The sequence below is a fragment of the Corvus cornix genome, chromosome 6 (assembly GCF_000738735.6).
Source record: "Corvus cornix cornix isolate S_Up_H32 chromosome 6, ASM73873v5, whole genome shotgun sequence".
Taxonomy (NCBI): domain Eukaryota; kingdom Metazoa; phylum Chordata; class Aves; order Passeriformes; family Corvidae; genus Corvus; species Corvus cornix.
Window position 1 is genome coordinate 3380650 of NC_046336.1, and position 27741 is coordinate 3408390.

At 43.5% G+C, this 27741-nt stretch overlaps 2 protein-coding genes across 2 annotated transcripts; one reads left to right on the plus strand and one right to left on the minus strand.

The window, feature by feature from the left end:
- Window positions 1–1382: 1382 nt before the first annotated feature.
- On the minus strand, window positions 1383–17184 carry ABRAXAS2 (abraxas 2, BRISC complex subunit). The gene is made up of 9 exons (XM_039554193.1): window positions 17080–17184; window positions 15783–15873; window positions 12833–12869; window positions 10680–10746; window positions 10074–10264; window positions 9418–9537; window positions 8652–8736; window positions 6948–7062; window positions 1383–3621 (listed from the first exon to the last, which is right to left on the minus strand). Exons 1-9 carry the CDS (start codon window positions 17149–17151, stop codon window positions 3155–3157), a joined length of 1245 nt encoding a protein of 414 aa, XP_039410127.1. The 5' UTR covers window positions 17152–17184; the 3' UTR covers window positions 1383–3154.
- Window positions 17185–18489: 1305 nt separating this feature from the next.
- On the plus strand, window positions 18490–26814 carry EEF1AKMT2 (EEF1A lysine methyltransferase 2). Its single transcript, XM_039554265.1, has 6 exons — window positions 18490–18597; window positions 19454–19519; window positions 20048–20162; window positions 23039–23146; window positions 23989–24205; window positions 24966–26814. The coding sequence occupies exons 1-6, from the start codon at window positions 18542–18544 to the stop codon at window positions 25091–25093; spliced, it is 690 nt and encodes a 229-aa protein (XP_039410199.1). The 5' UTR covers window positions 18490–18541; the 3' UTR covers window positions 25094–26814.
- Window positions 26815–27741: the final 927 nt, after the last annotated feature.

Below are 27741 nucleotides of genomic sequence, written 5' to 3' on the forward strand. Positions count from 1 at the left end.
CACAAATCTAACATGACAGAGAAATGCATGTGAAACACAGCAGTTGGAGAGAAAAGAGAAAGCCAGGGGAAGATTCTCCTCAAAGGAAGCCAGAGACCAACATCTTTCAAGATGATCCACAGACTGTTCAGAGACAGAACCATGGAAGAACCAAGAAAAGCAAGTCTGTTATCAACAAAACCTTAAAATAAACCTTGCAGCACTGAAAAAAGCAAAGTTTCAGACTGATTCTAGTTACATTCAGTGTACTCAGAAGCATCTTCCCACTTAACAGGAGTTTTATCTGTTTGCTTATCTTATCTTGATGCTACACCAACAGTAACAGCTTCTCTTTACATTTTAACTCAGGACATGTCAGAGGCAGTGAAATGTCCCCAGAGATGTGAGACATGAACTCCAAACCTGCACAGTCATGAATATGCCAAAATTAACAATGCTCACACGTCCTTCTGCCAACACGTTCCATCCCATAAGCAAAGAGAGGACTTGGAGACTCCCAAACTGTCAATCCAAGCTAATTTCAGAAATATTTGATGATGCTTCCTTTTGTAAGCATATGTGATAGTTCTAATTCATTGAGGCTTCCCATATGGTGCACTCCTGTTCTTCTTGCTATCAACAGAGGGGGAATCAGAGTAAATTTGGAAATAGAGGAAACAGCGATTCCAGGTTTCTCACAATCACCCAGAAAATATTTCATTGTACCAGGAAAACTCCCTGATTTGGAACTGAAGGGCACAGAAGCCAATTTTCAGTAGCTTTTCCTCAATGCTGCCTTCCCTGTTAGTGAGAGGACACAGCCATAGGCCCTGCTCCTGGGAATCACCAACAGGGACTGTCCAGGAGTCACCTGGTGTTCCAAAGGTGTGAAACTCCACAATTCAGGATTAAAGCTGCTCCCCGTTGCCTTCTGACAGATCACAACCCAACGCTGTTGTTTTTAACAGGACCGTCATGAAAACTGTGAAGTCTAATCAGGTGTCTTTTTGCCAGAATATTACCTGAATTAAATAAAAAAAAAAAAATATATATATATGTATATATATATAAAGCCATACCCTTTGTACTTAGGAATCAGCAGTTACGGTGAATGAAAATACCTGCAGGTAGCACTGGCTGGAGGGCACGATGACACCTGTTCCACCTACATGGTGCATGGAATACCAAGCAGAGCTTTTAATATTTTTTGTTAAACAACCCCAGAATTCAAGGATCTTGTATAAACATAAGCACAGGTGTCAGGCGTGGAACACTCCCTCTGCCACATCCCTCAGTCCCACAAACAGACCAGCCTGAACAAACCACCACTTCTGAGCTGCACTCCTGTTGGTGGAAGTGAGCTCTTCCACCAGCGTGGAACCTGACAAGTATTAAAACCTATGTTAGGATTAAATAAGATTTTATTGTCACATTGAACTGCTTTGTCAGAGATGTACATTTTGCAGGTTTCTGTGCAGAATAAAAATCAAGACGGTGGCTGCCAACCTGTCAATTCTGATTCCAGCACTGATTCAGAGTTCACACCTGAGCCACAGGTGCTCACAGCTGGGGACTCCACAGCAAGGTCTCTGTTTCAAGGAACTGCAACACTCCAAGACAAAAAACCATCCAGTTAAGGCTAATGAGAACAATGTAAAATAGTTAAAACCAGAGCACTAGATGTTTAAAGGTGGAAACACTCGGTAGAAGAGCAGCAATTTTAACATCTCATTTTTTCCCAAAGTTATTTTGCTTCATTTAGTACAGGTAAGGAGAGGGTAATGAACAGACTTTTGCCTATAGATATGATCCAAAAGATTAAAATTTCAGTAATTTCAGTGTGTAAATTTGAGATATTTAACATTTTTAAGCAACTGCTTTGCTGTTCTGGGTGTAAACCGAAGAAGTGGCTATTGACACCTCCAAGTGATAAATGCTGCAGATAACCTCATCTTAAAATGTGTATTTTCTCATTTACACATCAGGGATAAAGTCCAATAATACAAACTTCTTAGTGGCACAATTTCACATATTTTGGGCAACGTCAGCATACAAGCAGTATTTAAATAAAAGTAAGTGCATCCAAACATGAAATTCTCTAAATATACCACACTTCATTTATCCCAAACGGCAGTTTTCTGACAAGAGCTGTAATTCAAATTAAAATAATCATTTACATGTTTCACCCAGAGGAAAAGAGGTAATAAACCCAGGGGACTCTCCAAACAATCTTCTCCTGCCCTATCCCCTATTTATTACATAAAATAACTCATCTAGAAGCCTAAATCCAATACTCAGATGCAAATAAAAGGCAAGAAGCAGTCTCTGATGTTTGTAATTTGCAGACTCCGAAGTCCAATCATGATGGAATTTACTACTTCTGTTGGTCATTTACTCCTGTATGTGCACTTCATATTTATGCTAAAAGAACACGAGACAATAAATGAGGCTAGTGTGGCGTAAAGTCATTGTAAACCCAGTGAAACCAGAATAATTCCATTTATGACATTCATCTGGATGATTTACCAGGCATCCCAACCCCCCCCAACACCCTTTACAGGAAAAAAGGCAACCATCAGTTGAAGTGAGACACATTCTGCTAGTAAAAGGGCGAACCAAACCCCTCCTCTGATGAGGGCATGCCCACACAAGGAGGTTGACCACATCTTTTCCAATCAGGCTTCTCAGAATTATCAAAATTTCTTTGCTTGCAAAGGCCAATTTGGCTTACCATAGAAAGCTATTCTGAAGGCGGCTGATATATTTATTCCCTTTCAAAAATTAAAATTCAAGGCATGATAGTGCAAGAGGTAAGTTTTGATTTGAGAACATTATCTGTAGACTAACTGTGCTTAGTTACTACATCCCAATTTATTGTCTTAAAGAAAATATGGCAACAAAAGCTACAAGATCTCTATAAATTTCGTTTTGCCTAAATTTACCAGTACATCCATGAACCTCATCAGCATTAGTACAACTTGATTATCCTAATGATTCCATTATAAAACTTGCAAAATGTATCACAAGGTGAATAAACCATCTAGTGCAAGTCTTCTACATTTTGTGTGCACAGTAATCCTGTGTAGTTCAATTCCTCCGGGTTAAATCCCCAAAATCTCTCGGTAACAATTATGAAAAAACAGTGTCATGTGGATTTGTTTTGTTTTCCCCCCTATCAAATATGAGAAGTTTGAGTGTTCCTGGAATCACCATCGGGATGTGCTGAAGGTCGTGACTCCCTTGTCTGTGAGTATTCACTGTCAGAGGACTCTGTAGGTTCAAGCAAATTCTCATAATCACTGTCTTCTGATTCGTCACCATTGTCAGCGAGTGCTCTTTGGGAAGATGGCATGGATGCTCCATTGCCAGAATATTTCAATCCTGCAGTTGTGGAAACATAACTGGAAGAACCGACTGCCTGAGGCCGAGGCATGAAGACGCTGCTCTCCAGGAGCCCGGGGCTGACAGAACTGTCTTGAGTGGTTGTGTTGAAATCCGAGTAGGGCGGGGGAGGATCGGAGACGTCGGAATCTTCAAGTGTGCAGCCTTCCACAGCAAACCCAGTGTAGGACGTTCGTGGGACAAACATGGGTTCCAAGTTATCTGTTGGCATTTGCCTGCTTAAAATTGCCTGCTGCATTCCTACAAAGCAAAGAACAGAGGGGTACTTAATGATTTCTTGGCAACGTGCTCCACATACCCGAGCTGTGACCACCTTGCCTGTCCTCTCTTCTTTCCTTCTGCTTGTCATCAAATGTTCATCCCTGGCACTGCTTTCCAACTCCAGCACTGGCTCCTGTCCTCTCAGTCTGCTCTACTCATCTTTCATACTTCTGATTTTAGGCTTATAGAATCATCAATACACTACCCCTGACCGTCACATCAAATCTTGCTTAACACTGCATCCTGCTCTTTGAGCGTGACAAACTTCCCTAAATTTAGCAGTACAGCCATGAAGCTCATCAGGATCAGCAAAGCTCAATTATCCCAGTGATCCCATGTCAAACCCAAAATGAGTCAGAAAGCAAATAAACTATGCAAGTGCAAGCGTGCTACACTTTCATGTGCACAGTCATCCTGTACAGATCATTTCCTTCAGTTCAAGCTCCCAAAAAACACAGCTACAGGATGTTTCCACAGCCTGTTGCTGTTTCCACCTCATCTTTCCTCTGTATTTTTCAGTTCCTACTCACATCAAAAAGCACCTGCATTAGGGCTCAACCTGCCTGCTCCTCTCCACCTGAGTTCTTATTCAGTAAAACTCAACTCACTTTTCATCCATGATAATTGGTATTTGACATTATATCTTAAAAAAATCACTTTGTGCTTTCTCTTCCAATGCCCCTTGTGCCAGGGGACAATCTCATATCCCCTGCAAAGAAGTCACCACGTCTTCTTCCCTGAAGTTATTATTTTAAAAACTACACCCACATAAAAAACCTAAATGATGGAATTACAGCTGCGAGTGTTGCAGGGTATCAGAACAGGAATGTGAAAGTCATCTTGAATGAGCTGATTTGGAAAATAATTTGAGGAAGACATGCACAGGAATAGTGAACTGCAAAAGCTGCAAAATGAGGAACACTTGCATCCTTCTGCAGAAAAGAAATGTGATTTATGCAAACTATAAATATCAATATGCATGAGGTGTGCCCAGCTGTGGAGATACAGGTATGTATCATTTCACTGTTGTTAAAAATGCAACTGGAATATATCTAATTTTGAACACCACAAAAAAATATTAATTTAAAAAATAGGGAAAACTGGAGAAACTCTACCAAAAAAAAAAAAAAGGGCTCATTAGAGATCTAAAACATAGGAAAGGCTGGAATAACTGGGATCAGCAGGGAAGACCGAGGAAACAATTTTATTCTTAAATGTGCCTAAGAGGCTGCTGCGGAAAGGTAAGTTAGAGTACTGTACACTAGACACAAGGAAAGACTTCCTGGCAGGAAGTTTTGTTAAGCACTGGGAGAGACTGAGGTTTTTGACTGGTTCCTAAGAGGTTATTAACCAACAAAACTGTCAGAACTGACACTGGGATGTGTAAGGAGAGGGACACAATGGGATCAGCTCTATTTACTGTAGCACCGTGTTTCTGGAGAAACCACAAATGCAGGGTGAAGAGCTCCTTTAACCGAGTCAGTGAGATGTCTCTTGGGAATAAAAAGAGCATATTCCCTAAAGTGGCTACATAACAGCACTCCATTTCTGGGCCACAACAGGAGACCTGCAATGGGAGATTTCCTGGCATCTGGGAGGTGCACAGCACTCACCAAAGGCTGGAACATCCTGCTGCATGTACAGAACTATTTCAGTGATCTGGCAACTGAAGTCTCGACTGCCTTTTATGCTGGAGTGTGTAAGTCATAACCTGTTAACCCCAAGTTTGTAAGAACACCAAGCTCTCACACAACACTCCTGCAGGAATTGGAATCAAATGCTCCCTTTTCCTCACTAAAACCGAGGAAATTCTCCCAGCATTGAGCAAGTGAGAGAACAGAAGGCCAGATTCAGTAATTAACTACTCACATCTAAAAATACTGCAGAGCTCCACGCTGCATGTTTTCTTGTTTCAGCCCTCTCACATGATTATCTGCTCTGGCATGAATTCTCAGTCCAGCATTTGCATCTTCCTGGTAGTACCTAGAGCTGAGCACTGACTGCTCTTCCTCCTCCTCCTCCTCCTCCCCCAGCTTTTCCCATCTGTGCTGGGATCAGCTCCAGTCACACCAAATACCCACCTCTGCTTCCCCATAGTAGCAGTTCCCTGCCTACTTCATCTACAGCCAAGCAGGAAACAGCAGTGACTCATTTACTTCCACCTTTTAAATGGTCCTGGGCTAATCCTGGCTCTGTTACCTTATATTTCAGGTTCAGAGAAAGAAGAACTTGGGCTGACAGATCAAACTGCTCTAAAATGCTCATGGGATAACAGTACCTTGCTGCCTGGAGAAAATTAAAATGCCAGTCATAGCAGCAGCAAGCCCATTGCAGAGTTTAGGGTGTTCACTCACCTAAACCATCTTTTTGTCAGACACTGCTTCAGGTAACAGGATACAAAAATAATAAAAAACATCTTGTAGCTAAAATGACAACCTTTCCTTATTTGCTTATCATTTCAAAACATGGGTAAAGAGAGGCAGTGTTTGCTGAAATACAAAGGTTTTTTTGAGTGATTTGATTATGAATTATTTGAGTTTTAATCTTACTTCCCATTTGCCTATTCTCTGCCCCTTCTCTCTACCTTCAGTCTTCCTCTGCACTCACAAATTCAGTTAGATCAGCAATGCCGCTTTGAAAAGAACCAAGTGCTTCACAAAACTTCTCTACTGCTAACCAAAGTCTCCTGAGGCCACAGTCAGTTTTTAGGAAGGAGGGACAGTGTGGCAATCAGCCAGATCTGCTCAGACAGCAAGGCTCACTGACTCAGGAAATTATGGAGCAGCAAAATAAGATGAACAACACCTACAAAGATTTACTTCAACATTGAAAAGTGGTATTTCAGTGCTAAACATCTTTACCACTAAGTCAGCAAATGGGAGTGGGAATAAAGACTTTATAAAACCATGGATAGCTCCTGGCCTGTGAGCACAGTACCCTGTTTCTTTCCTTCAAAAGGAATCTCTCCAGTATTTAGCACTTTTTTCCACTTTTCTTTTCCTACAACTGATCTTTTCCTGTGTTATTTCCAGAACTGACTTGCTCATTCTTTCTTTACAGTGTTGTCTCTTCTGTATTTTAAGCTTGCTAACACTGGATGACTCCAGCAAAAATACCTGCAACACAAACTTTCACAGCTCAGGTGTCACCCAACATAAATCCACCATATTGCCCTTCCCAATGGGATGTTTTTTTCCCATGAGTTATCAGCAATACAACAATTATTTTAACTCCACAAAACCTTTTCTCCTCACAGCATCTGCTTGTGGAAAAAAAAAAAAAAAGGTAATTAAAAGGCAACTTACTTATTTCTTGTTCTTTTTCATTCTTCTTTTGTGCGATTTGCCTTTTTAACTTGTTTACATCAGCTTGAAAAGATTCAACAACACGTTCACTTTTTTCTACATCTATACATACTGCCTGGGAGAAAAACATAAGATATGCTAAGATTGGGCAAAAATACAGGAAATAGTTTCAGGACAACATTAATAAAGCTACTACCAAACAAGAAGGCATTGAAGCACAAAACTAGAAGCAGGATTTAACTGTAGCAGAGATATTCAACCTCGAGACTTGTTTTCTTTACTGCTGTTGCTGCGTTATAGGAGAAGAATTTCCAAATAATTCACCATGACAGAAGATTTGTAATAAGATCCAAAGTTGGTTAGTGTCCCATCCTAGAAGTGTTTAGGATGGATGAGACTTGCAGCAACCTGAGATAGTGGAAGGTGTCTCTGCCCATGGCAAGGGGTGGAATGAGATGAGCTTTAAGGTCCTTTCCCACCCAAACCATGCAGTGATGCTATGAAATTAAGTATTGGTCATGATCATTAACTATGATCAGTTTTGAAGAGAGCATTTCCAGGGATGGTGACTCCACCACTGTCCTGGGCAGCCTGTTCCAATGCCTGACAGTCCTCTCAGTGAAAAAATTGTTCCTAATCTCCAATCTCAACCTCCCCTGCTGCAACTTGAGGTGGTTTCCCTCTCCTCCTGCCCCTTGTTGCCTGGGTGAAGCGAGCAACAATGTCTCCCCTCAGCCTCCTTTTCTCCAGGCTAAAGAACCCCAATTCCATTTTTCCAGGCAGTAATTGGAACAACAGCAGGAGCACAAAGGATAGCCATGCTCTTGGCAAGACCAGCATTACACAATAATGCCATTAGCTAATGGATACATCTCTGAAGATGAATTTTCCTATTCCCTGAAGCTGCCATGGAAGTATCTGCCTTACCCACCTTCCAAAGGAGGTTGGAAGTGGCAACTTCCCAGTGAGAAAGAGCAGCTTCCCCCTGTGCAGGCAGGTGCAGGGGATGGTTGGAGGGATTCCTGCCTTGTTCCCTGCTTCAGGAGCCAACCAGCAGAGCTGAGCTGGAGCAGAGACATGAATCCCCCCAGGGCAGATGAAAGGGAAAGCCTGGGAACAAGCTGTGACTCCAGCACAATTAGCAGATGTGTGAGCTCCCGGGGCAGCACAGCTCCACTGCTCTTCACACAGGACAAGCTGTGAACTGACAAGCTCACAATGAGCAGAGCTGACACTCGAGGCATTTTCAGATGCTTTGGCACATTTGGAGCAGGATTCACTCATGCTCCACACAAAACGTTCACAAGTTTTAACTAACAGATGGTGCTCTGCTCATGCTCCATACCCAGAGCCAGGAGTCATTTTTAAACCTCTGCAAATCCCTACAGCCTTCACCAGGGCTTCTCTTCACTGCAAACCCTTAAAAATGACTAACACCTCCCATAAATCACTAAGTATTAAATCATTTACTTGCAAAAATTGGTATTTGTGGTGATATTCGTACCAACCACTATCACAGCAGCCACTGCAAATGCTCACATTAAAAAAAAAACTGAAACATTTAAATTCAGACTTCTTTTCCTACAGCTCCTGATAATTGTTTATGAGCTTTAAAAATCTCCATCTCCTTCACTCCTGCTTTAACCAAAGGATGAATGCAAGATGCCACATATATACAGACCAATATGGAGTAAAGGATGTTACCTGTACTTTTTCCTGAAGTGCATTATAAACCTGATATATAGCCCTGATGTCCTTCATCACTCCATCTTTGTCAAAAAAATCAGTACTAAAAATGAAAGCAAAGCAGAAATCATTAGTGAGAAAAGACAATACAGGGTTCTAGCTCATGCTGTCTTCGAATTCCTGTTAAGCAGTCTATCACTGTATTTTTAAAATGTATTTTATTACTAAATATCCTATTTTAGCAATAGTACATACAGTCATAAACCAGAATTTAGACAGCAGCATATTCAATACCAAAATTCCTTCTGTAACAATAAAATCTCATTTGAATGAGATTAAACTTGTGTCAAAATCTTTAAGCTTGTATAATTCCATTGTTAACAGCCAGAAAAGCTACTTTGAATTTATGGCATTTGATTGAAAATACTTAAGAAAAACAACAAGACTTCAATGCTTCTGAGGCAGAGTTCAAGTTTTAAACCAAGCCTGCACACGGAATTCCTTGGGGAGGTGGGTGGTGGGTGGAAATCAAGTCAGAAGCTTCCAGCCAGAAGGGCCCCAGCATGGACTGGCCACACCAACTCTGCTTTTCTGAAGAGTGCACCGAGTTCCCTTGGTTCTTCTAAAAGATCCAGTTCTAAGCAGGAAAAAAGCACACTGGGAACTGATCACTGTCCTCCAGAACTGGTGTTTTGCTGCTCAACATGCACATTTGTAGTATTCTCTGGGAGGTACAGAGTGTAGAGCTTGACAACGACTTCATTTAAAAAGGAAAAGTCCTTACCCGTGTTCCTTAATAACTTTGGCATAATTCTGAGAAGTATTTGGCACTGAAGAAACTTTGTATTCCTGTTGACTAGTGTTGCCTAGATTAGGAATAGTAAGTGACACCCTTTGATTATACCTGCAGAGAAAGTTCAGAAAGCTTTCTTAATTAATTGGAAAAAGATTCTTTACAAAAGCCTGGATATTATCCCATCCCTCTGATGATCAGAACTCATCTAATTTAAAAGCTTCTGCTTTAGGTCTGTTATAAAAGTTGATGAATATTTCAAGTTGTGTTCAAAATAAATGCAGGATCAAAAATTCCCTTAGTATAGAGCCATCTCCACACCTCCTAGAATCTTTGAAATGTGCACTCAAACATTCAGATCCACTATAAAAAAACATGGTAGTGACATCTGATGTCTCTTAAAATAGATTTTTTGTCTGATGATTTAGAGACTGAAAAGAATTTTTGCTCACCCTAATTTTAATTTATAAATTATTTGCACAAAAAAACCCCCCAAAACCTGTCATCACTAACAAACACCCCAAGAAATCACTGGACAAACACAAAGCCTTCTTTAAGTGCAATTGTACAAACTCCTAAATTGTTTAAAGGATAGCAGTAAGAAGTAGAACAAAGAATGAGGATTGGTTCGTTCACAGTTTGCTTACCTTCTGTTTGGTCTAAAAAGCACATATTCTAAAGCATGGGTTGAGTTATTTGCAGTGGAAATGAAGCTGAAGAGAAGGAAGACGAGATCAGGCACTCCAAGGATGTGTGTCAGCTGTTTATGAATGATGTGCTCTCTATATGACATCTGCTGCTGAGTGTTTCTCCTAAATCTGTACCATCCAATAACGTTCTGTAATCAAATTACATCAGAAAAAACCCCACAGTGTTACCTGAGAGACACAGATTTACCTTCTGAGAATAAAGGGGCTAAAACTGTGGTATCACCATTACCCAAAAGCTTTAGGACAATGAAACAAACTGAATTCCTAGAGACTTGAGTTTGAGAGAATCAATACAGCCTTACACTTCTGGAGACCTACACTTAAATCTTTTACATTTCTTCAGGGAAATTGGACATTGTCCCCAATTTATTCTAAGCACCACAAATCCAACAACTTCTGTACAGGATAAGCCCTGGATCAAAACAAACCACCAGATTTGTGAAGGAAAGTATTTCTTCTAGTTAACTACCTTTTTTTTTTCATTTGTTTTCCAAACCCACTCTTTCTAATGCCTGCAACAGGAGGAAAAGATAGAAAACTTACTTTTCTTCTGTCTTTAAGAATCCTGTCCAAACTCTCCTCATTAACTTTGCCTGCATAGTCATAAAAGCTTGAACAAAAAGGAAGAGAGAAAGGTAGGTACACAGTTTATACACACATATTATACATAAAGTAAATAATTTATACTTTGAGTGTTCTACAAGTAGATGGCATTCTAGACAATACAAAGCAACTTCCAGAGCCTTACTTTTACCAACAGAAATGCACTGTGCAATTTTATTTTGACCAGCATTCTGTAAAACCCTGCTTTGATAATCAGAAGCCTACCAGCCTAGAAGAAATGAAAGCAGGGCCACTTTACATGCAACTCCAAATCAATTTCTTGAGCTCCAATCTTGCAGTTACACTCACATGGTCGGACCCTTGAAGCCAAAAGAGTGAGCAATAATTCAAAGTATCATGGTCTTTCCATATGATTCCGCTTCCACAGCTGAACCCAAACCCTGACGTGTCATTATTTCTCAGGACTTAGGAATTTATAAATCTACCTATGCAGACAGGTTTAGAAATTCAAGTAGATCATACTGCATGATAAAAGGAAAAACATTTGAAAATAGATTCCTCCCTGGTCTCTTTCAAGAGCTGATATCACTAATACCTAAAGCAGTGCAGGAAAACGCTCTGGTTTAGGGGTCTAGGATCTCAGTGTTTGTGGGGTGGGGTAAAAAACCACCAAATCCTGAGCTCAGTGCTTGGCTGGTAAATAAAGGTGGAAGTATCATTTGCTTCAAGGTGTAAGTTGCTGGGAAAACCCAGACTACAACTAATGACTAACTTGAGACAGCACGTTATATTGTCACAATCTTTTCAATTCATGTTTGCAATATTTATTTATAATCCTGGTAAGCAGTGGATATCCAACTCTGTCTCTTGGGGTGACTTTATGATGTTGTATCCCATATCGCTATTCTATGCCCAGAAATTAATTTTGTGCCTTTCTATGCCTTTAAACTGAGCCTGAGAGGGGGGAGACAAAAAAAATAAGGAGGGCTGGTTGTAACCTGCCTTCTATCAGAGGATATTTTCCTCCAAATTTGTCCAAACCGGCACACTGTGCTTTGCAGGAATAACCAACAGCACGCTCTGGCCCTGATAAAAAGTGTATGAGCTGTGAGAGTTCCTGGTGCTGTGCAGTAAATGAATTCATCAGCTTTCCTGAGCAGCAGCACACAGTGAGATCCTGCCTGCTCCCCTTCCTCCATCAGCTCCAGCACTAACAACCAATTCCTTGCCTGGGGGAAGCAGGGAACGTGATCCGTTTGGATATGTACTGCACAAAGCATCCCTGGGATCCAGGAGGAGCTGACCAGACACTGGGACATTATCTCCATGTGTGGAGTCTGCAGCATTTAAATCACTGGGTTAAGAGTACCCTCTCTGTAATTATCAGCCAGCAAGTGACTGACTGCAGCTTTTCTTTTTAATGCAACCAGTGTCAATCATAATGTCTAAGCTACTGTGTCTTCTTAATTGGCTGGAAATCTCTCAAGACAAGAGGAGATTAATTGGGAATTCCTTCTCAAAAGGAGTTCTAGACAGAGCTTTAGCAGCCATCACTGTGTAACAAGTGGAGACTATACAGAAAATCTACATGTAAATAGATGGAAGCTGTTAAATAGAATATATTAGCCCCATATTTAATGTAAATTCTGGAGTTCAGGAGATCGGAAGGCAAAAATAACTAGAAAGCTGAAAATTTTACAATAATTAGTTGGTGCAGGTTGGTACCACTAAGTACAAACCAACTTGTTAACCCAGCAAGTTACCAGGGACACAGAGGATGCTGTGACCTACCAGGCCCAGGCAGAGCCAGCCTAAGACTACAATAATTTTAATTGATTTTGACATTCATTCTCATCATCAGAGTGATATGAGCTGACCTGACTGCTGCCCTACCTCTACCAGCTACACAAGATGGAAATCCAAAGAGATAGAGAAATAAACCCCTTCCAAACTACTACTAAAGCTGTAAACTCCTACTTTGATTGTCATGGCTGGTGCCATTTCTGTGTCTTTCTGTAAAACCATCAGATGAGCAAACATTGGTAGGGACATTTGAAATGCCAATATATTGCAAGGAGCTCCCTATTTTTGTATTCTGCAGCCACCACAGCAAGACAACAAAAAAAGCTTACCTAAAGAGTTTTGAACAAGGCTCATGGTTATGGATTTCTGCAACAACAAACAAACAAAGAAAAAAGTGATATATGTCCAACTGCTCCAGACAAAGAGAAATTACAGTGGCATATCTCGCATGAACTTTCCACATCAGAGCTACTGAGCAAGAAAACATTTGTGTCAGACCACACTCTGCCCTTAATGTCTCAACAACACTTGATGACACAGCACCATACCCAGAAAACTGCCTTCACTTTATAATTTGCCCTTTTACATAGAAAAATATTTTAATAAGCAAGGCATACACTTGTTCAGATACACAGAGATTTATCTGAGCCTCAAATACACACTTTCGATACTATTTTATAGTTGCAAATTCCTCACAAAGCATTTCTGATTCTTGTTTTCTTTTTGCTACACCTTTTCACAACAGCTTACTTGCATTCATATACGTTGTTTATTACAGCAGCAATTAATAAAAAAAGGGATGAGGAAGGGAAGCACGGAAATATCATACACTGTAGTGTTTAAAGAGGCAATGCAAACAGAATCTCTAACGAGAAAAGGGGTGAAAAGCAACTTCAAAACATTTAGCTGTACTTTATAATTCTTTTATATGAAATATTAAAAAGTCAGGGCAGTGTTTTTTCATTGAAAAGGTTGTAATAAATGCTAAGATGCTTATTTAATCAGCAGAGGTTGTAACATGTCAGCAGTCTTGGAGAAGAGTGAGGAAAGAGTAAAAATCCAATCCACATCATTTTTCCAACACCAAGCGTGACTTATTTTTTCAGGGGCTTGGAGAAACCTGAGACAGTGGAAGGTGTCCCTGCCCATGGCAGGGGTGGAACAAGATGGGCTTTAAGGCCCCTTCCAACCCAAGCCATCCTGGGATTCTGTGATGACGTAGCACAAATATTTCCAGTTCCTCCACCAGAATCCCACTGGAGTATTTAGCAATAACTTAGCTCAGGCTCTGCCTCCCTGCAGTGACTCACCACCTGCTGCTCTGGCAGCCACGGGCTGCTCAGGGTTGCCATCTCAGCAGAGGCACCAGCGGATGGATCACAATTCCCAAGAACAGCAGACAGCACACATTCACATCTCAGCACATTTGGTGTCTATCAAAACAAGGCCCTGAGCACCCATTCCAGGCACACTGCCTGAGAAACTGCACAATCTCACTGGCAAGAACTCCTCAGGATGCTGCTGTTAAGAGTTACTGACTCCCTTTATTTGATATAAAATTGTGTCAACTCTAATATTTTCACACCATCATGCAGGAATCTGTGGAAACAATCTGCTAACAAAGCCTGTAAGTACAATTATTCCAGCTTAGACCAATTCCTTCCAGCAAATACATTAACTGCAACAACATTCTTGATTCTTGGGTGATGATGTTGCTAAACAGACCTTGTGTTTTGAGAAACAGGAAGCAAGAAGCCTCCTGCTCAGACCACATGAAGCAGCCAACATTCTAAATTTAAGGTTTACACATTGATTTATTTTAATATATATATCTAGTACACATACTATGTACACACAATACTAAGGAGACACAGAAGAAGATTAAAACTCATCTGTGACAACGGTGCCACGATTGTCAATCTCGTGAGATGAACTGGGAGTGCAAGAGTTAATTCTGTTGAATAAATATTGAATTAAAAATGGCAAACAAAAAAAAAAAATATCCAGAAGGGTCTCCAGGAGTGGGTAATTTCCATTTTCATAAAGTCACTGCAACCAGTAATGTGACAAAGGGGTGATCTAAAAAGGGAGCAATTTTTAACACCACAAACACCTGGTTTAGGAAACCAGGCCAAGGCTGCACTGCCAACAACAACCAAGATCAGTGACCACTGAAGAGCAAGGTCTAATTTAAAAACCTAAAAATGACTGGCTCTGTCAGTTTTGTCTGAACACACAGAGCCATCAGCAACACTCTGACAGTGATTGTATGCACACACAAAAAACGCTATGCCTTTATTTTCTGTAATTTAGCTCATAACTGATACTTCAATTTACCACCCATGTTCTCTTAAGAATAACCAGAACAGGAAACTACTCAACCTTCTGGAGTCCAGACCACAAAACCATCACCACTGCAAGGTGGGAAATCTCTTGAGATGTAAGGTGGTACCACTGCACATGTTCCCAGATCACCTGCTCTGTGTCAGAACAACATCTGAGAGTCAATCCAGAGCTGTTGGTGTTTTCACTGAGCTTTATGCACACCCTGCTTTGTTATCTGGGATCACATTCACAAAGCCAGGTATGGGCATGCTTGGGTATTTAGGAAGGTTTAAGTATATTTTAACAGCTGGTTATATATCCAGAAACAAAAAGGCAGCTTCTTTCAGGGCTTTCCTATTTTCTGTAAACCAAACATGCAACAGCTTCTCACTCACGTCTAAAAAAATCTCCTTCAACCAAAACTTGACAGCAAGATCTTTGATCTTTGTTCCTTTTTCACAACAGATCAGCTGTACAGAACTCGTGCTTATCAACAAATGTCTGACAAATATTCCTTGTCCAGCCCTGCTGTGACAGTTTATGTCACGAGCTCCCAGCCATCCATCCAAACCTGCTACTGAAAATCTGCCCCTTTCAGTATCAGTAAATCAAGCAATGAATTAATTTTATTTTGAGCACATGCTGTATTTAGGCAACTGTATCAAGCAGGAGATTCCCCACAGTAATTTCTCCATCATGGAATGCAGACAAATGTCTTCAGTAAATGATCTTTCCTCCATAAAAGGAGGTGCATAAAGCCCCTGTAACTTGCAAAGATCTGTTTCCTTTCCTCACATCGTAACCACAAACACACAGACACTGTGGCAAATCTGAACCTGAAAGTCTGACACCCTGTGATAGTCTCACCAGTGAAGCAATTCTTAATGAAGCCTCCTGAAAACTTGAAACCTGAGCAGTGCCTATTTCAGAACATCTCAAAGTTACATCACTTACCTATCACTTGTAGAAATTCAGTGTTGCTGATCTGTGAATCACTAATGCTAAAAGTCTCTTCTTGTCTCACCTCTCCCAGCAGAAATCCTTCCTGCAATTTTAAAAGAAAAAAAAAAAAAAGATTAAAAATAGGAAAAAATCCACTAAATGCAGTCATTTACTGTAGCTTTCTTAGCCTTAAATTGAAACAAAGATGAAGTTTGAAAGACACATCTGAGCTGCAGTGGGTATAAACTGCCCTGAGGTTCTACCAAAGCCAATTTTCTGCTTTCCCAACATCCTTTTACAACACTACAGGGATGGGTTGTCCAAAAGGAACATTCTACACACAACTTACACAAGGCAAACACATCACAAAAGGAGGGCTCTGCCCCAGCCCCAGCTACTGGGGGAAAAGAAGGAGGCCTGAACACAATGGTGCTCTGCTCCAGCAAAGCCAAGGGAAGAGGAGTTTAAACCTGCAGGGACTTACACAAATTTTAGTGTGGAGACTGGGCTGGAGCCCAAACAACAGCAGGGATTGTAAAATGCAGAAAGCAATTTAAAAGTAATTTTAAGGTAAATTAATTTATTCTCTATCCCTAATCAAAATGAGGAAGGAGACTGAGCTGGAATCAGGAGGTTTTGGCACAAGGTGCAGAGAGAAAGAGCAAGCTCAGGCTAAAAAGGTGCCAACAAAACCGAGGGATTCGGCAATAGCCCGGCTCTGCACTGCGCACGTGTCCTGCGGGAGCCCCACCCCGCGGGGAACACCCCGGACACCCCGTATGCCGCCTGGGCACCCCACATCCCGGGGAACAGCCCGGACACCCCACATCCCACATCCCGAGGGGAGCACCGCAGGCACCCCACATGCCGGGGGACCTCACATCCCGCTCCGACACCCCACACCCCGCCCAGACACCCCGCATGCCGGGGGGAGCATCCCGGACACGCCACACTCCGGGAGAAGCACCCCGGGCACGCCACCCCAAGGAGCAGCCGGGACACCCCCATTCCTACCCGGGAGGAAGCAACCCGGGCACCCCAGATCCCGGGCACCCCGCGGAGCATCCCGGCCACCCCACATGCCGGACACCCCACATCCCGCGGGGAGCCGCCCGGACGCCCCACATCCCGCCCGGACACCCCACATCCCGCCCTGCTGTGTCCGTCTGGGGCCGCCCCCGCCCGCTGTGACCCGCGGCCGGGCCCCACGGGCGGCGGCGCGGCCTGGCAGCCCCCGCAGCACAGCTGCCGGCCGGGGTGCACTGTGAGGGAGCCCCGCAAGCCCGGGGCGGCGGCGGGGGGCACGTACGTGGTCGGCGCTGCTGTTGGCGCTGCAGTAGCACACGGAGCTGAAGGTGTAGCCGGAGATGGACGCCGCCATGACGGACACACCGCCGCCGCCGCCGCCAGGGCGCACGCGCGCCGGACGCCCGCCCGCTTCCGGCGGCCCCGCAGGGCATCATGGGGAGTGTAGTCCCGGGGGGAAGTGGGGTACCCATATGGGAAGGATGGGAAACTGCGAGCGAGACTTTGGACCATTGAGTTTGGAACAGACCTCCGAGCCCATCGAGCCCAACCTGTGACCGATCCCCAGCTTGTCACCCAGCCCAAAGCACTGAGTGACACGTCCAGTGGTTCTTTGGACACCTCCAGGCGTGAGGACTCCACCACCTCCCTGGGCAGCCCCTTCCAACATTTAACAACCTTTTCTCTGAAGAAATTTCTTCTGATGTCCAACCTAAACCTCCCCTGGCCCAGCCTGAGGCCGTTCCCTCTCCTCCTGTCCCTGTTCCCTGGGAGCAGAGCCCGACCCCCCCGGCTGCCCCCTCCTGTCAGGGACTTGTGCAGAGCCACAAGGTCCCCCCTGAGCCTCCTTTGCTCCAGCCTGAGCCCCTTTCCCAGCTCCCTCAGCCGCTCCTGAGGCTCCAGACCCTTCCCAGTTCCATTCCCTGCCCTGGACACACTCCAGCTCCTCCATGTCTGTCTTGTCGTGAGGAACATTGATGTGCTGGAGCTTGTCCAGCGGAAGCCACGAAGATGATGAGGGAGATGGAGCCCCTCTGCTCTGGGACAGGCTGGCAGAGCTGGGGGTGTTCACCTGGAGAAGGCTCCCAGGGAGACCTCAGAGCCCCTTCCAGTGCCTAAAAGGGCTCCAGGAGAGCTGGAGGGGGACTGGGGACAAGGGATGGAGTGACAGGACAAGGGGGAAAGCCTTCCCACTGCCAGAGGGCAGGGCTGGACGGGATATTGGGGAGAAATTCCGGGGTTCTATGACACACACACACACACACACTCCGAGCTGTACAGGAGGCAACTGTGCAGCAGTGCTGTTTACCACTCTTATTTTTTTTTTTATTAAAACACCTTGCAATAAACCTTTTAACAGCAATAACGTCTGCGACATTTGCAACGAATAAATAGTGAAAAGAATAAACAGCTGTTTTAAATATCGCACTGACTTTCATGGAATTACGGAACGGTTTGAGTAGGAAGGAACCTTAAAGACCATTTACTTACAACCCCTGCCATGGGCAGGAGCACCTGGCACAGACCGGGTTGCTCCACGCCTCATCCAACCCGGCCTTGGACACTCCCAGGACGGGATTTTAGCTGGCCGCAGCGATCAGAACCGCAGGGATTAGAAAACACCCCGAGTTTCGCTGAGGGCCGTGCCCCCCTCACAGCCGGATCACCGAGCCCGGGTCCTCCCGCTCGGGAGCGGCCGCGGCCGCTCCGCCCGCAGCGCTCGCTGGTTCCGGGGCGTGCCGGGCATGGCGGTGGCCGGGGACGAGCCCTTCAGCCCCTCGGTGCTGGGCACCAGAGAGCAGTGAGTGCCGGGCACGGGCCGGGCACCGGCGGTGCCCCCGGGGCGGGGACGGGCGGGACGGGGCGCGGAGCCACCCGCTGTGGGGAAGGTGGCCCTGCCCACGGCATGGGGAGTGAAAATGAGTGGTCTTAAAGGTCCCTCCCAGCACAAACCAGTCTCTGGTTTATGTATTGTTTATCTATTTAGAGAGTCTGTGATTCTGTAAAGTGGCGCTGCTACACAGGATGCAGCCTTCTCGCCCTTTCGTAGAATCATGGGATGGTTTGGGTTGGAAGGGACCTTAAATCCCATCCAGTCCCACCCCCTGCCGTGGGCAGGGGCACCTTCCACTGTCCCAGGCTGCTCCAAGTCCTGTGCAACCCGGCCTTGGGCACTGCCAGGGATCCAGGGGCAGCCCCAGCTGCTCTGGGCACCCTGTGCCAGGGCCTGCCCACCATCCCAGGGAGCAATTCCTTCCCAATATCCCGTCCAGCCCTGCCCTCTGGCAGCGGGAAGCCATTCCCCCTTGTCCTGTTATTCCATGCCCTTGTCCCAAGTCCCCCTCCAGCTCTCCTGGAGCCCTTTTAGGCCCTGGAAGGGGCTCTGAGGTCTCCCTGGAGCCTTCTCCAGGTGAACACCCCCACCTCTGCCAGCCCAGCTCCAGCCTTTGGAACATCTCCAGGCCTTCCCTGGACTCTATTCCACATGTTCATGTTCTCCCTGTGCTGAGAACCAGTGCCTCACCACCCACACAGTCAATTTCTTCCAAATATATAGCCTTAAACTATCTTTCAATTTTTCTTCCCATCCCTCTTTAATCTAAATATTTCCCAGTATTAATTAAGATATCCTCTCCTTTCTTCCCCTGCGACTCCAGCTGGGATGCTGCGTACGAAAGAGAACTGCAAACTTTTCAAGACATTGGAGATACCGGGGAAATCTGGTAAATAAAATAATTCCTGCAGGGTGTTTCTGCTGTTTCTTTACCATGAAAGACATTGCAAAACCACAGCCAGCAATTCAGTGGGTTGCTGACAAAACGATGGGGAGTTTTACCATTGAAACCAGCAGTTCCTCTCTTGCCCAATTTCACAGTGCAGATTGCTCAGCTGCACCTGGACATGTGTCACTACACAGAAATTGAGCTGATAATTGAGGTGTATGTTACTGACAAATCTGCTTTTTATCCCTGAGCTCAGGTTTAACAACACAGCAAGTTGCCCTTGCTGCTCCCTTTTTTAATATATGGATGTTTTCACCTCCCAGAGTTGGTGTTTCAGTGAATTTTAAGGCTGTGTGATTAATTTTAATCTGAACAAAGCAAACATGGAATATGAGCTATGGCAGTTGTTACCTCAGTAACAGTAGGAGGGGCTTTGCAAAAGCTGGAGAGGGTGAGTGATGAAATAAACTTGCTGTGCCTTTTGTACATTTTTTCTGATTTAATTACCTGAGCCCTTGTTTTTTCCAGGTTTGGAGAAGAAAGCATGGTGCGCATAATCAGGTGGTTGGAAAAGCACAAGGTCCCCCTTGACAGCTCTGTGCTTGACATTGGGACTGGGAACGGTGTTTTACTGGTTGAATTGGTTGGTATTTTGCAAAGTTTGTGTATTTTTTCTACAGAATCAGAGCAGTTTAAATACAGTTCTCACAGGTGGCAGTGGTAATCATGAGGGCCTGTTATCTGTGTGAAGTACAAAAAGTGTCAATACTTCAGGCTTCAAAATTTGAAGTTATTTCTCTAAATCAATCAGCCTGAGAATCCCTTGTTTTAACTTTACCTTCCTGCTTCCCCACATTTAAAACTGCATTTCTTCCCATTGTCATGTAAACTCTCCCAGATAAGGAAATTAACTTGACTAATTCACAAAGTACCCTCATGTGCAAAACCAGACCCTATCTCTGCACTCAGTTGTCATAATAACACTCTTAATTGATGTAAAAAGCAGGTAAAACCAAAGGTTTTGTGTATACGACTTCAAAAGTTGTTAACACTTCTTTTAAAGAAGTGTCTGTTTCTGTCAGGGTGGGAAATCTGATCAGGTATGTTATGATATTGTTGTGCAGAAGATGTTTAGGAGTTCTAGTATTTTTTTCCTATTTTTGATTGGGTTTTTTTGGTGTAATACTGCAGGGGAGCTGGTAAAGAAAGGGGCTGTCATACAGTCCCAGCATCTGTTCTGCATTCCCCATTGGCTCCATTAGTTCCCGTAGGAATTGGAAGGACTGGAAGTCAAAGTCAGGTTTGCACTGGAATTTTCTTTAACAAGGACTTTGATTTTAAAAGACTTTAAAGCCTTTGTGGGGACTGGCTGCTTCACCACAGCACAGGAGGATTTATGTCATCAAAAGCAGAAATGTCTCATCTCACTAAGAGAAATTAGCCTAATAATGGTGATTGTTGAGTGTAATGGTAGCTCTATCATGGTTGAAATACCCAACTGAAAATTCTCACTTGTAAGACTTCAATTTTATACTGACTCCACTTACAAATGGGAAACTGATTTTTCACATTGTAATGGGAAAATGACAGCCTGATAGCTTTTAAAAACCATTAAAAACTGCTGTGAGAGCACCCTCCTCCCTTACATTAAGCACCTCACAGTACTGTGGTTGCTTTCATAGGAAATTCTCAGTCCAGTTCCCTCTTGAAAAGTTGCTTCAAACATTACATTGGGTTTTTTTTGCTAAATAATTCAGGATCTCGCTTGCTTAGTTGATGTAAATGGAATTTTTTGTGTGTTAGTGCAAGGCTTGGAAATCAAGTTGGAATTCTTTTGGCAGCTACTGTAGGACTGTCCTGCCACTGAAGTTGGACTCCATCATGGGATAGAAATGGCAACACTGGAAAAAGCTCAGTCAGAGAGGGCTTTAGCAGCACCTCTCTGCAAGGGAACTACTTGAGTGGACGGTGTTCACCCAAGTGGGGGTGTCAGCCCCAAACACAGGGCAGAGCTGATAATGTTCCAAACTCCCTTCAGCTCTTCAATCTGCCTCTTCAAGAAGAAGCAGCAGGGTGCTGTAAATGCCAGCTCCAGGGCAGCAGTCCAGCTGCAGGGTGCAGTGTGGTCACGTTTGGCACAAGGGAAGGATCCCTTCCTGTCACAGTCAGGCACTACAGGTTCTGCAGCATTTGATGTTGTTTATCTCTAAACCTTCCTTCTCTGCCCCCAAGACTAGAGGAGTGAATGGGAACTCCCTGAAGTGACTCAGGCCTTTCCTTTGCAAACAGAGGAGCTGTTGTGGGAACTACTCCTCCACCCCCAAACCTTCAGCACAGGCATCTGAGGAAGCCTGCTTTGCTCCGGGGAGGAACGTGGGCAGGAGCCTGAGCAATAAATGTTCTCCATCCCATGCAAACAACAGTGTCTTTGTGTTCAGCTGCAATTAGCCCTCGGTTCAGAACAGCTGGTTAGCACCGAGCTCAGGCCTGAGGGGCTGCTGTAAGGAGGAAGGACAGTTGTGGAAACTCCTCATAGTTTTCCTGGCTGTTGAGGTGTCAGCCTTTGGAACAAGCAGGCATGCAGCTGGTTGCTTAACACCGCTTCAATCCATGTGTTTTTCCAAACCCGAGCCTCCTCCCTGTCTCTGCTGTGACAGCCTGCAGCTGGCCAGAGAATCAGAGCTCTTCCATCAGGTTTGGATCTTTCCAGACCCACTGGTACATGGGATACCCTGAGCTGATCCTTTCAGCTCCTACCTCGAGGACGTGTGTCCCTGCTCCTCTCCCACATGCCCAGCTCCAGCTGATGCCAGGAGCCCACCTGCTTTGCCAAAGGGTTGTTGGGATCTCTCAGAGTTCCCTAAGCTGAGTTATCCTTATCTGCAACAAACTTAGATTAACAAAGTCTCTGTGTGCTATTATGTGTGGTGCATAACCTGCTGGAAAATTGCTGATACAGACACCTGGCAGCATGCAAATAATTGTATTCAAATAGACATTAGCATGAATAATTAGGAAAATGTATGATTTTGCAGTGGATTTCTAGTGCAATGTATTACATCTTTTGGCTCTTAAAATTTGGGTAATAAACCAAATAATTGCTCAATCTTCAGTGTTACATGTCAGGGAGGTTTTTTTCCTTATTTTGAAGCATCTGGCATTGTGTCACATGCCCTCATCACTGAAAATTCCTGGTTTCTAAGTTACTTTTGGTGCAGATAAGAGAGCCTGTTCCCCTCCAGGGTGTTACTTTTCACAGTTGTGCTCAGTTTTCCACTTGACATAAACCAGCTTTCAGTCACCAGTTCTTTTGCTGGGGTGTTTAGGCAGAATTATTTCAGCTCTTTCAGCTATTTACCTCTTGTAATGGTAACAGATAGAAAAATGAGTAAAAGGTGGGTTGTGTTTTTTTCCTGTTACTAAGAGGAGGAGAGATGAGATGGATTATAGCTAGGGAATGTACTGGCTGGAGAAAAACAGTTGCTAGCACACTGATTAAGATTCTCTGCTTCTGTCTAGGCAAAGTCTGGTTACCTGAATCTCACAGGTATTGATTACTCACCTTCTGCAATACAGCTTTCAGAAAAAGTAAGAGAGAAAGAAGGGATGTCTAACATTAAATTAAAGGTAAGTCTTGAGAGAAAGGTAATTGAGGAAATAGAAAGCAATTGAGCTCAAGATTAAACGAGCTAGTTGATATTCAGATGTACTCAGTGTACTAAATGAATGATGTCTTTTGACATTCATTTGTGAGAGAACTCTAGCCAAATAAATCTATTTACAGGAAGATTTTTGGTCTTTGTTTTTTTGTTTGTAACAGTCATTAGGGCTAACATGATTTCCCTGCTTGGAGTAGGGAGCAGAGTAGTGGTTCACCAGTTGGCAAGTTGTGTATTTTAGCTGCTACATTCTGAATTTCAGACCTGAGGTAGAGGAAGAAATCCTTAAGTGATAGAATCCCTACCAGCAGCTGAACAGCAGGAAGTTTGAGAGGCCTTGCTGGAGCAGGGGTAGGAGCAGATGACCTCCAAAGGTCCCTTCCAGCCTCAGCCACGCTGTGATTCTGTGGCTGCCTGTCATTCTGAGCTCTGCTGTGGCTGTTCTACCCTCCTGCTCTGTAGCTGTGTGATGCCTCTGCTCCTGTGTATCAGCTGTAAAGTCTCTGTGTGGCAGGCTCTGTCTGTTCATCTGCATTTGTGCAGTGCCTGGCACATGGCAGGCATCAAAGTACAAATAATGATTTAAAGAATGAGCTTCAAGTGTGTTAGTTTGAGCTTTAGGTTACAGCAAATAGATCATCACACAGTGTCTAGAGAAGAAAGGAGCTGCCGTGGCACCGTGAGTTACCCTTCCCTGAGCACGCCCATTGTCAGGTTTGAAGCTTTGTATCCTAAAGTCTTGCTATGCATTAAAGATTCAGAAGCTGCCGAGTAGAAGATTGTTCTCACAGCTGCAGACTTCTGGTTTAGGTAGAAGACTTCCTGGCACCCTCAGCTGAGCTGTCAGGCTTTGACATTTGCATTGACAAGGGGACTTTTGATGCCATAAGCCTCGACCCCAGTGACGCGGTGGGGAAGCGGAAGCTGTACGTGGGATCCCTGTGCAGGGTGTTGAAACCAGAGGGCTTTTTCCTCATCACCTCTTGCAACTGGACCAAGGAGGAGCTGCTGAACGAGTTCAGAGAAGGTAAGCAGCTGAACAGAGCCCTCTGCCAACTTGGGGTTGCTGAAGGAAGGGATAAGTGAATTTTAATGTGTGTGTTAGCATATTGACTTTCCCAGATCAGGATTAGAGGAGGTAAAGTGATTATAAATGCTCCAGCCTGTCTTCCCTCTGTTTTCCTTGGGAATTACAGCTCCTGTGTTTGCCAGTGCCAGGAGAGGACAGGTTTGCTGAGGCTTTGGAGGTTGGGAATTTTGGTCTAATTACCCTGGGAAAGTGTGCCTGGCCGGCTGATACTTTTTGGGTCTTTGATTACTAGACCCAGTTCACCCTTTGATTGCACCAAAATTGGGGTAACATTGTTACCAATGGTTAGGGGAACTGACAAATCTGTGCCCTTTTATATCACCTCCCCAGCTGCCCTTTTGATCCATCTAGGAGTTTTTTTTACATGCCAGTCAGCTCCTGAATCTCAAGCCTGAGGCTTGAAACTCAGTGTGGATCTGAAACAACCATCCCTTCTGGGGAACCAAAATTACTGGCAAGTCCTCATCTTCTTCTGCCATTAATTTGTGCAAGTCAGCCAGCTAAGATTTTTATTATCCATGGAAGAGTTTCAGCTGTATAAAGCCATGGTGCAGTGTAACAATACAGTCCTATAAACTCACAGATTAACTGACTTGCAAGTTTTCCAGATGAATAAAGAATGGTTTGCAAAGGGTTATCCAAGAGGCGAATAAAACTACTTCCTTCTAATAAAAGCATTTCAATTTCTGTCTGGCAGGATTTGAAATTCTGGAGGAGCTGCCAACACCCAAGTTTTGTTTTGGAGGAAGAATTGGAAACAGTGTAACAGCATTGGTTTTCCAGAGGAAGAAAGTGAGGCCATCCATTTTGGACAAATTAGATTAGATGAGAAAAGTCTGAACTTTAAACCTGACAGAAAACCTCAGACACGTGTGTAAATAAATGCTTTTTGAGTGCACAGTAAAATACTATGTATGGAGCTCAAAGGGACTATAAAACATTGCCCTAGAAACATTTCAGCTTTGCATAATTCGCCCATAAATTTTGTCCTTGCTACAACCTCACTTGTTTTAGGGAAGCTGCAAGTTTGTAAGAGAGAAGGAAATCAGATGTGCTAAATACAGAGACCAAGATAACTGAATGATATTTGTGTTTGAAACATAAAGATTATCTGATATTTAATTTTTGTGCTGGTAAGCAGTGACCAATAGAGGTAAAGGTATTCTACAAAGCAAAAATCTCATTTCTCTGTTGTGCAGTGGAACAGGGAACAAGCTTTTGCAATGTAAGTGCTGGATCTTTAATTTTTTTTCTTAGGTGAACATGAAGGTAGCTGTTACGGAGGGAAATGAGTATAAAACCCACTGCACTTTCAAAAAAAAGGACCAGTTGGTACTTTAAATTCAGGCTTTCAGAGGTTCTCAGACTTAGCATAATTGTGTCTCCTCTGAAGTAGCTCAGGTCTTTTCCCACAGAAGGAGTGTTTTTAAGTCCCTTGCCTGAGTGGGTTCATGCCTGGTCAGTTCCTTTCCCTGATCTCATGAATACATAAAGGTGTGATGTGACATATGCCTCCTTCATTATTAACCTGCTATATATTAATGTCTTTAGACTCACAATGACCAGAAGTTTTCCAGGGAATTTCTCAGGATGGATTTTAGGTGCATAAATCCAAAAGAATTCAAAGCATAACTATCCATTCCTTGTTCCTTTTTTTTTAAATATATATATATAGAGTAAACTTTTGTGTGCAATCCTTTTGCTCAATTTTGTTGCCTTCATTTCTTCTGTTTTGTAACCTCAGAATATTGCTGTTGCTTGAAAGGCAGGAAAATGAGATTTCTTCATGCCTTGACAAACACATTTGCAGGTGACAATAAACTTGTTCTTTCAAACATCAAGGAGGCCCTCTTAGGCAATCAGGTTTTGTTTCACAGGCAAGGTCATGTTTCCTTATCGGGGAATTGCTTCTTGTACTTTCCATGCTTCTCCTCATTCCCAGGGCCCAGGAGATCTTTAAGGGTCAGTAAATACTTCCAGTCCTTTCCCAGGATAGGAATCAAGGCATTATTTGAGCAGTGGTGAGTCCTCCTTCTGTGATCCATCCATTGATGTCCTCAAGGTAGGAATCCTACTGCTACATCTTTTTGCAAAATGAAATACATTCAACTGGGAGAATGGTTTATCAGGAGAGCTGAAGAAATGTAGTCCCAGAATAATTCCTTGCATATTTGGTCAGACTTGGGTTCTAACCTGAGTGCCAAAACCAAGGGCTTGTTACCATTTGGGTCACTGTTGTAGTCCTGTATTCTGCCTCTGCCCAGCAGCCAGCTGGAATGCTAAGAAATGTAACTGGGAATCCAAACAGGGGATTTTTTTAGCATAGTAGTACAAAGGATTCAAAGTACACTGCTGATAACAGCCTCAGTAAAAAGCCTATGACATTTTTGGCATCAGGTAGAGTTAATACAAGGAAATTTTAATTGTCAAGGACTCTGGCAGGATGTGTTTCAGGCATCTGTTTTATTCCCATGTGTAATTTTTGCTAATGAAAGCATGATGTGTATTTAATCATGGAATGAAAATAAAATCAGGACTGGCATGGATTTTATTTTAATCAATTAGTTGGAATTTAACCACAGATTCCCACTCCACAAGATATGTAAGATTCAGGGCAAGGATTGTTTTCTCCTCTTCACAGAACTGACTATTATTAGTTTTTGTTCTCTGGGTAGTATTTTTATACAATTTGTAAAGCTAAAAAATAAGCTTCTTAAAATTGCTTGAAAATAAGTATTTCTGCATCTGATGTGTAGTTTGCATATTCTGTCAGTCCCAAGCACTTCCAGGTGTCACTGGAGAGCAGAAAAATGCTTGTAAAACATGTTTTAGGAGCTTTATTTTAAGGCAACAGTAACCAAAGGCTTACTATTTAAAATGTGCTCTGTTGGAAACCTGGTATTTTCTGGATAATGGAGTCTAGGTAGCTGCTCAAATACTGACTCAGGCAGTGGGGTTTTTAATAGCTACTAGGATTTGGAAATGACTTGTCAAAGATTGTCCTTGATTTGGAGCAGTTCATCTTGGCAGGAGGTTTGATGGTGTGATCTCTAAATGTTGATGCATTTCAGTGAAAAAACTGTTAGAAAAAGAGGCAGAGGAATAAGCAGTGATTTAGGAGAAGCAAATCTCTGCTGGAAGTTGGGGGAGTGCTTCATGGTAGTTCCTGAAGGCTGGAATCTTCATGACTACACAGTTGTGTGACTCTGGGTTCCAGCTGCAACGCCAGACTAAATGCAGGGGAATAAATGGAGCATTTGAAACATGTTTTACTCCTATTGTTTTCCTATCTGAAAACTCTCCATGTGATTTCACTGTCAAATATGAGGTTTGTGGGTAGTAAAACTAACATCTTCCATGGATCCCAGAGGTGGCTGAGCCCACAGGCTGTTCCTGCAGGACTGAATTTAGGCTGGGTGATGCTGGTGAGCTGGCAAACCTTCCTGGAGTGCTTTTGCATAGAACGTGGGCAG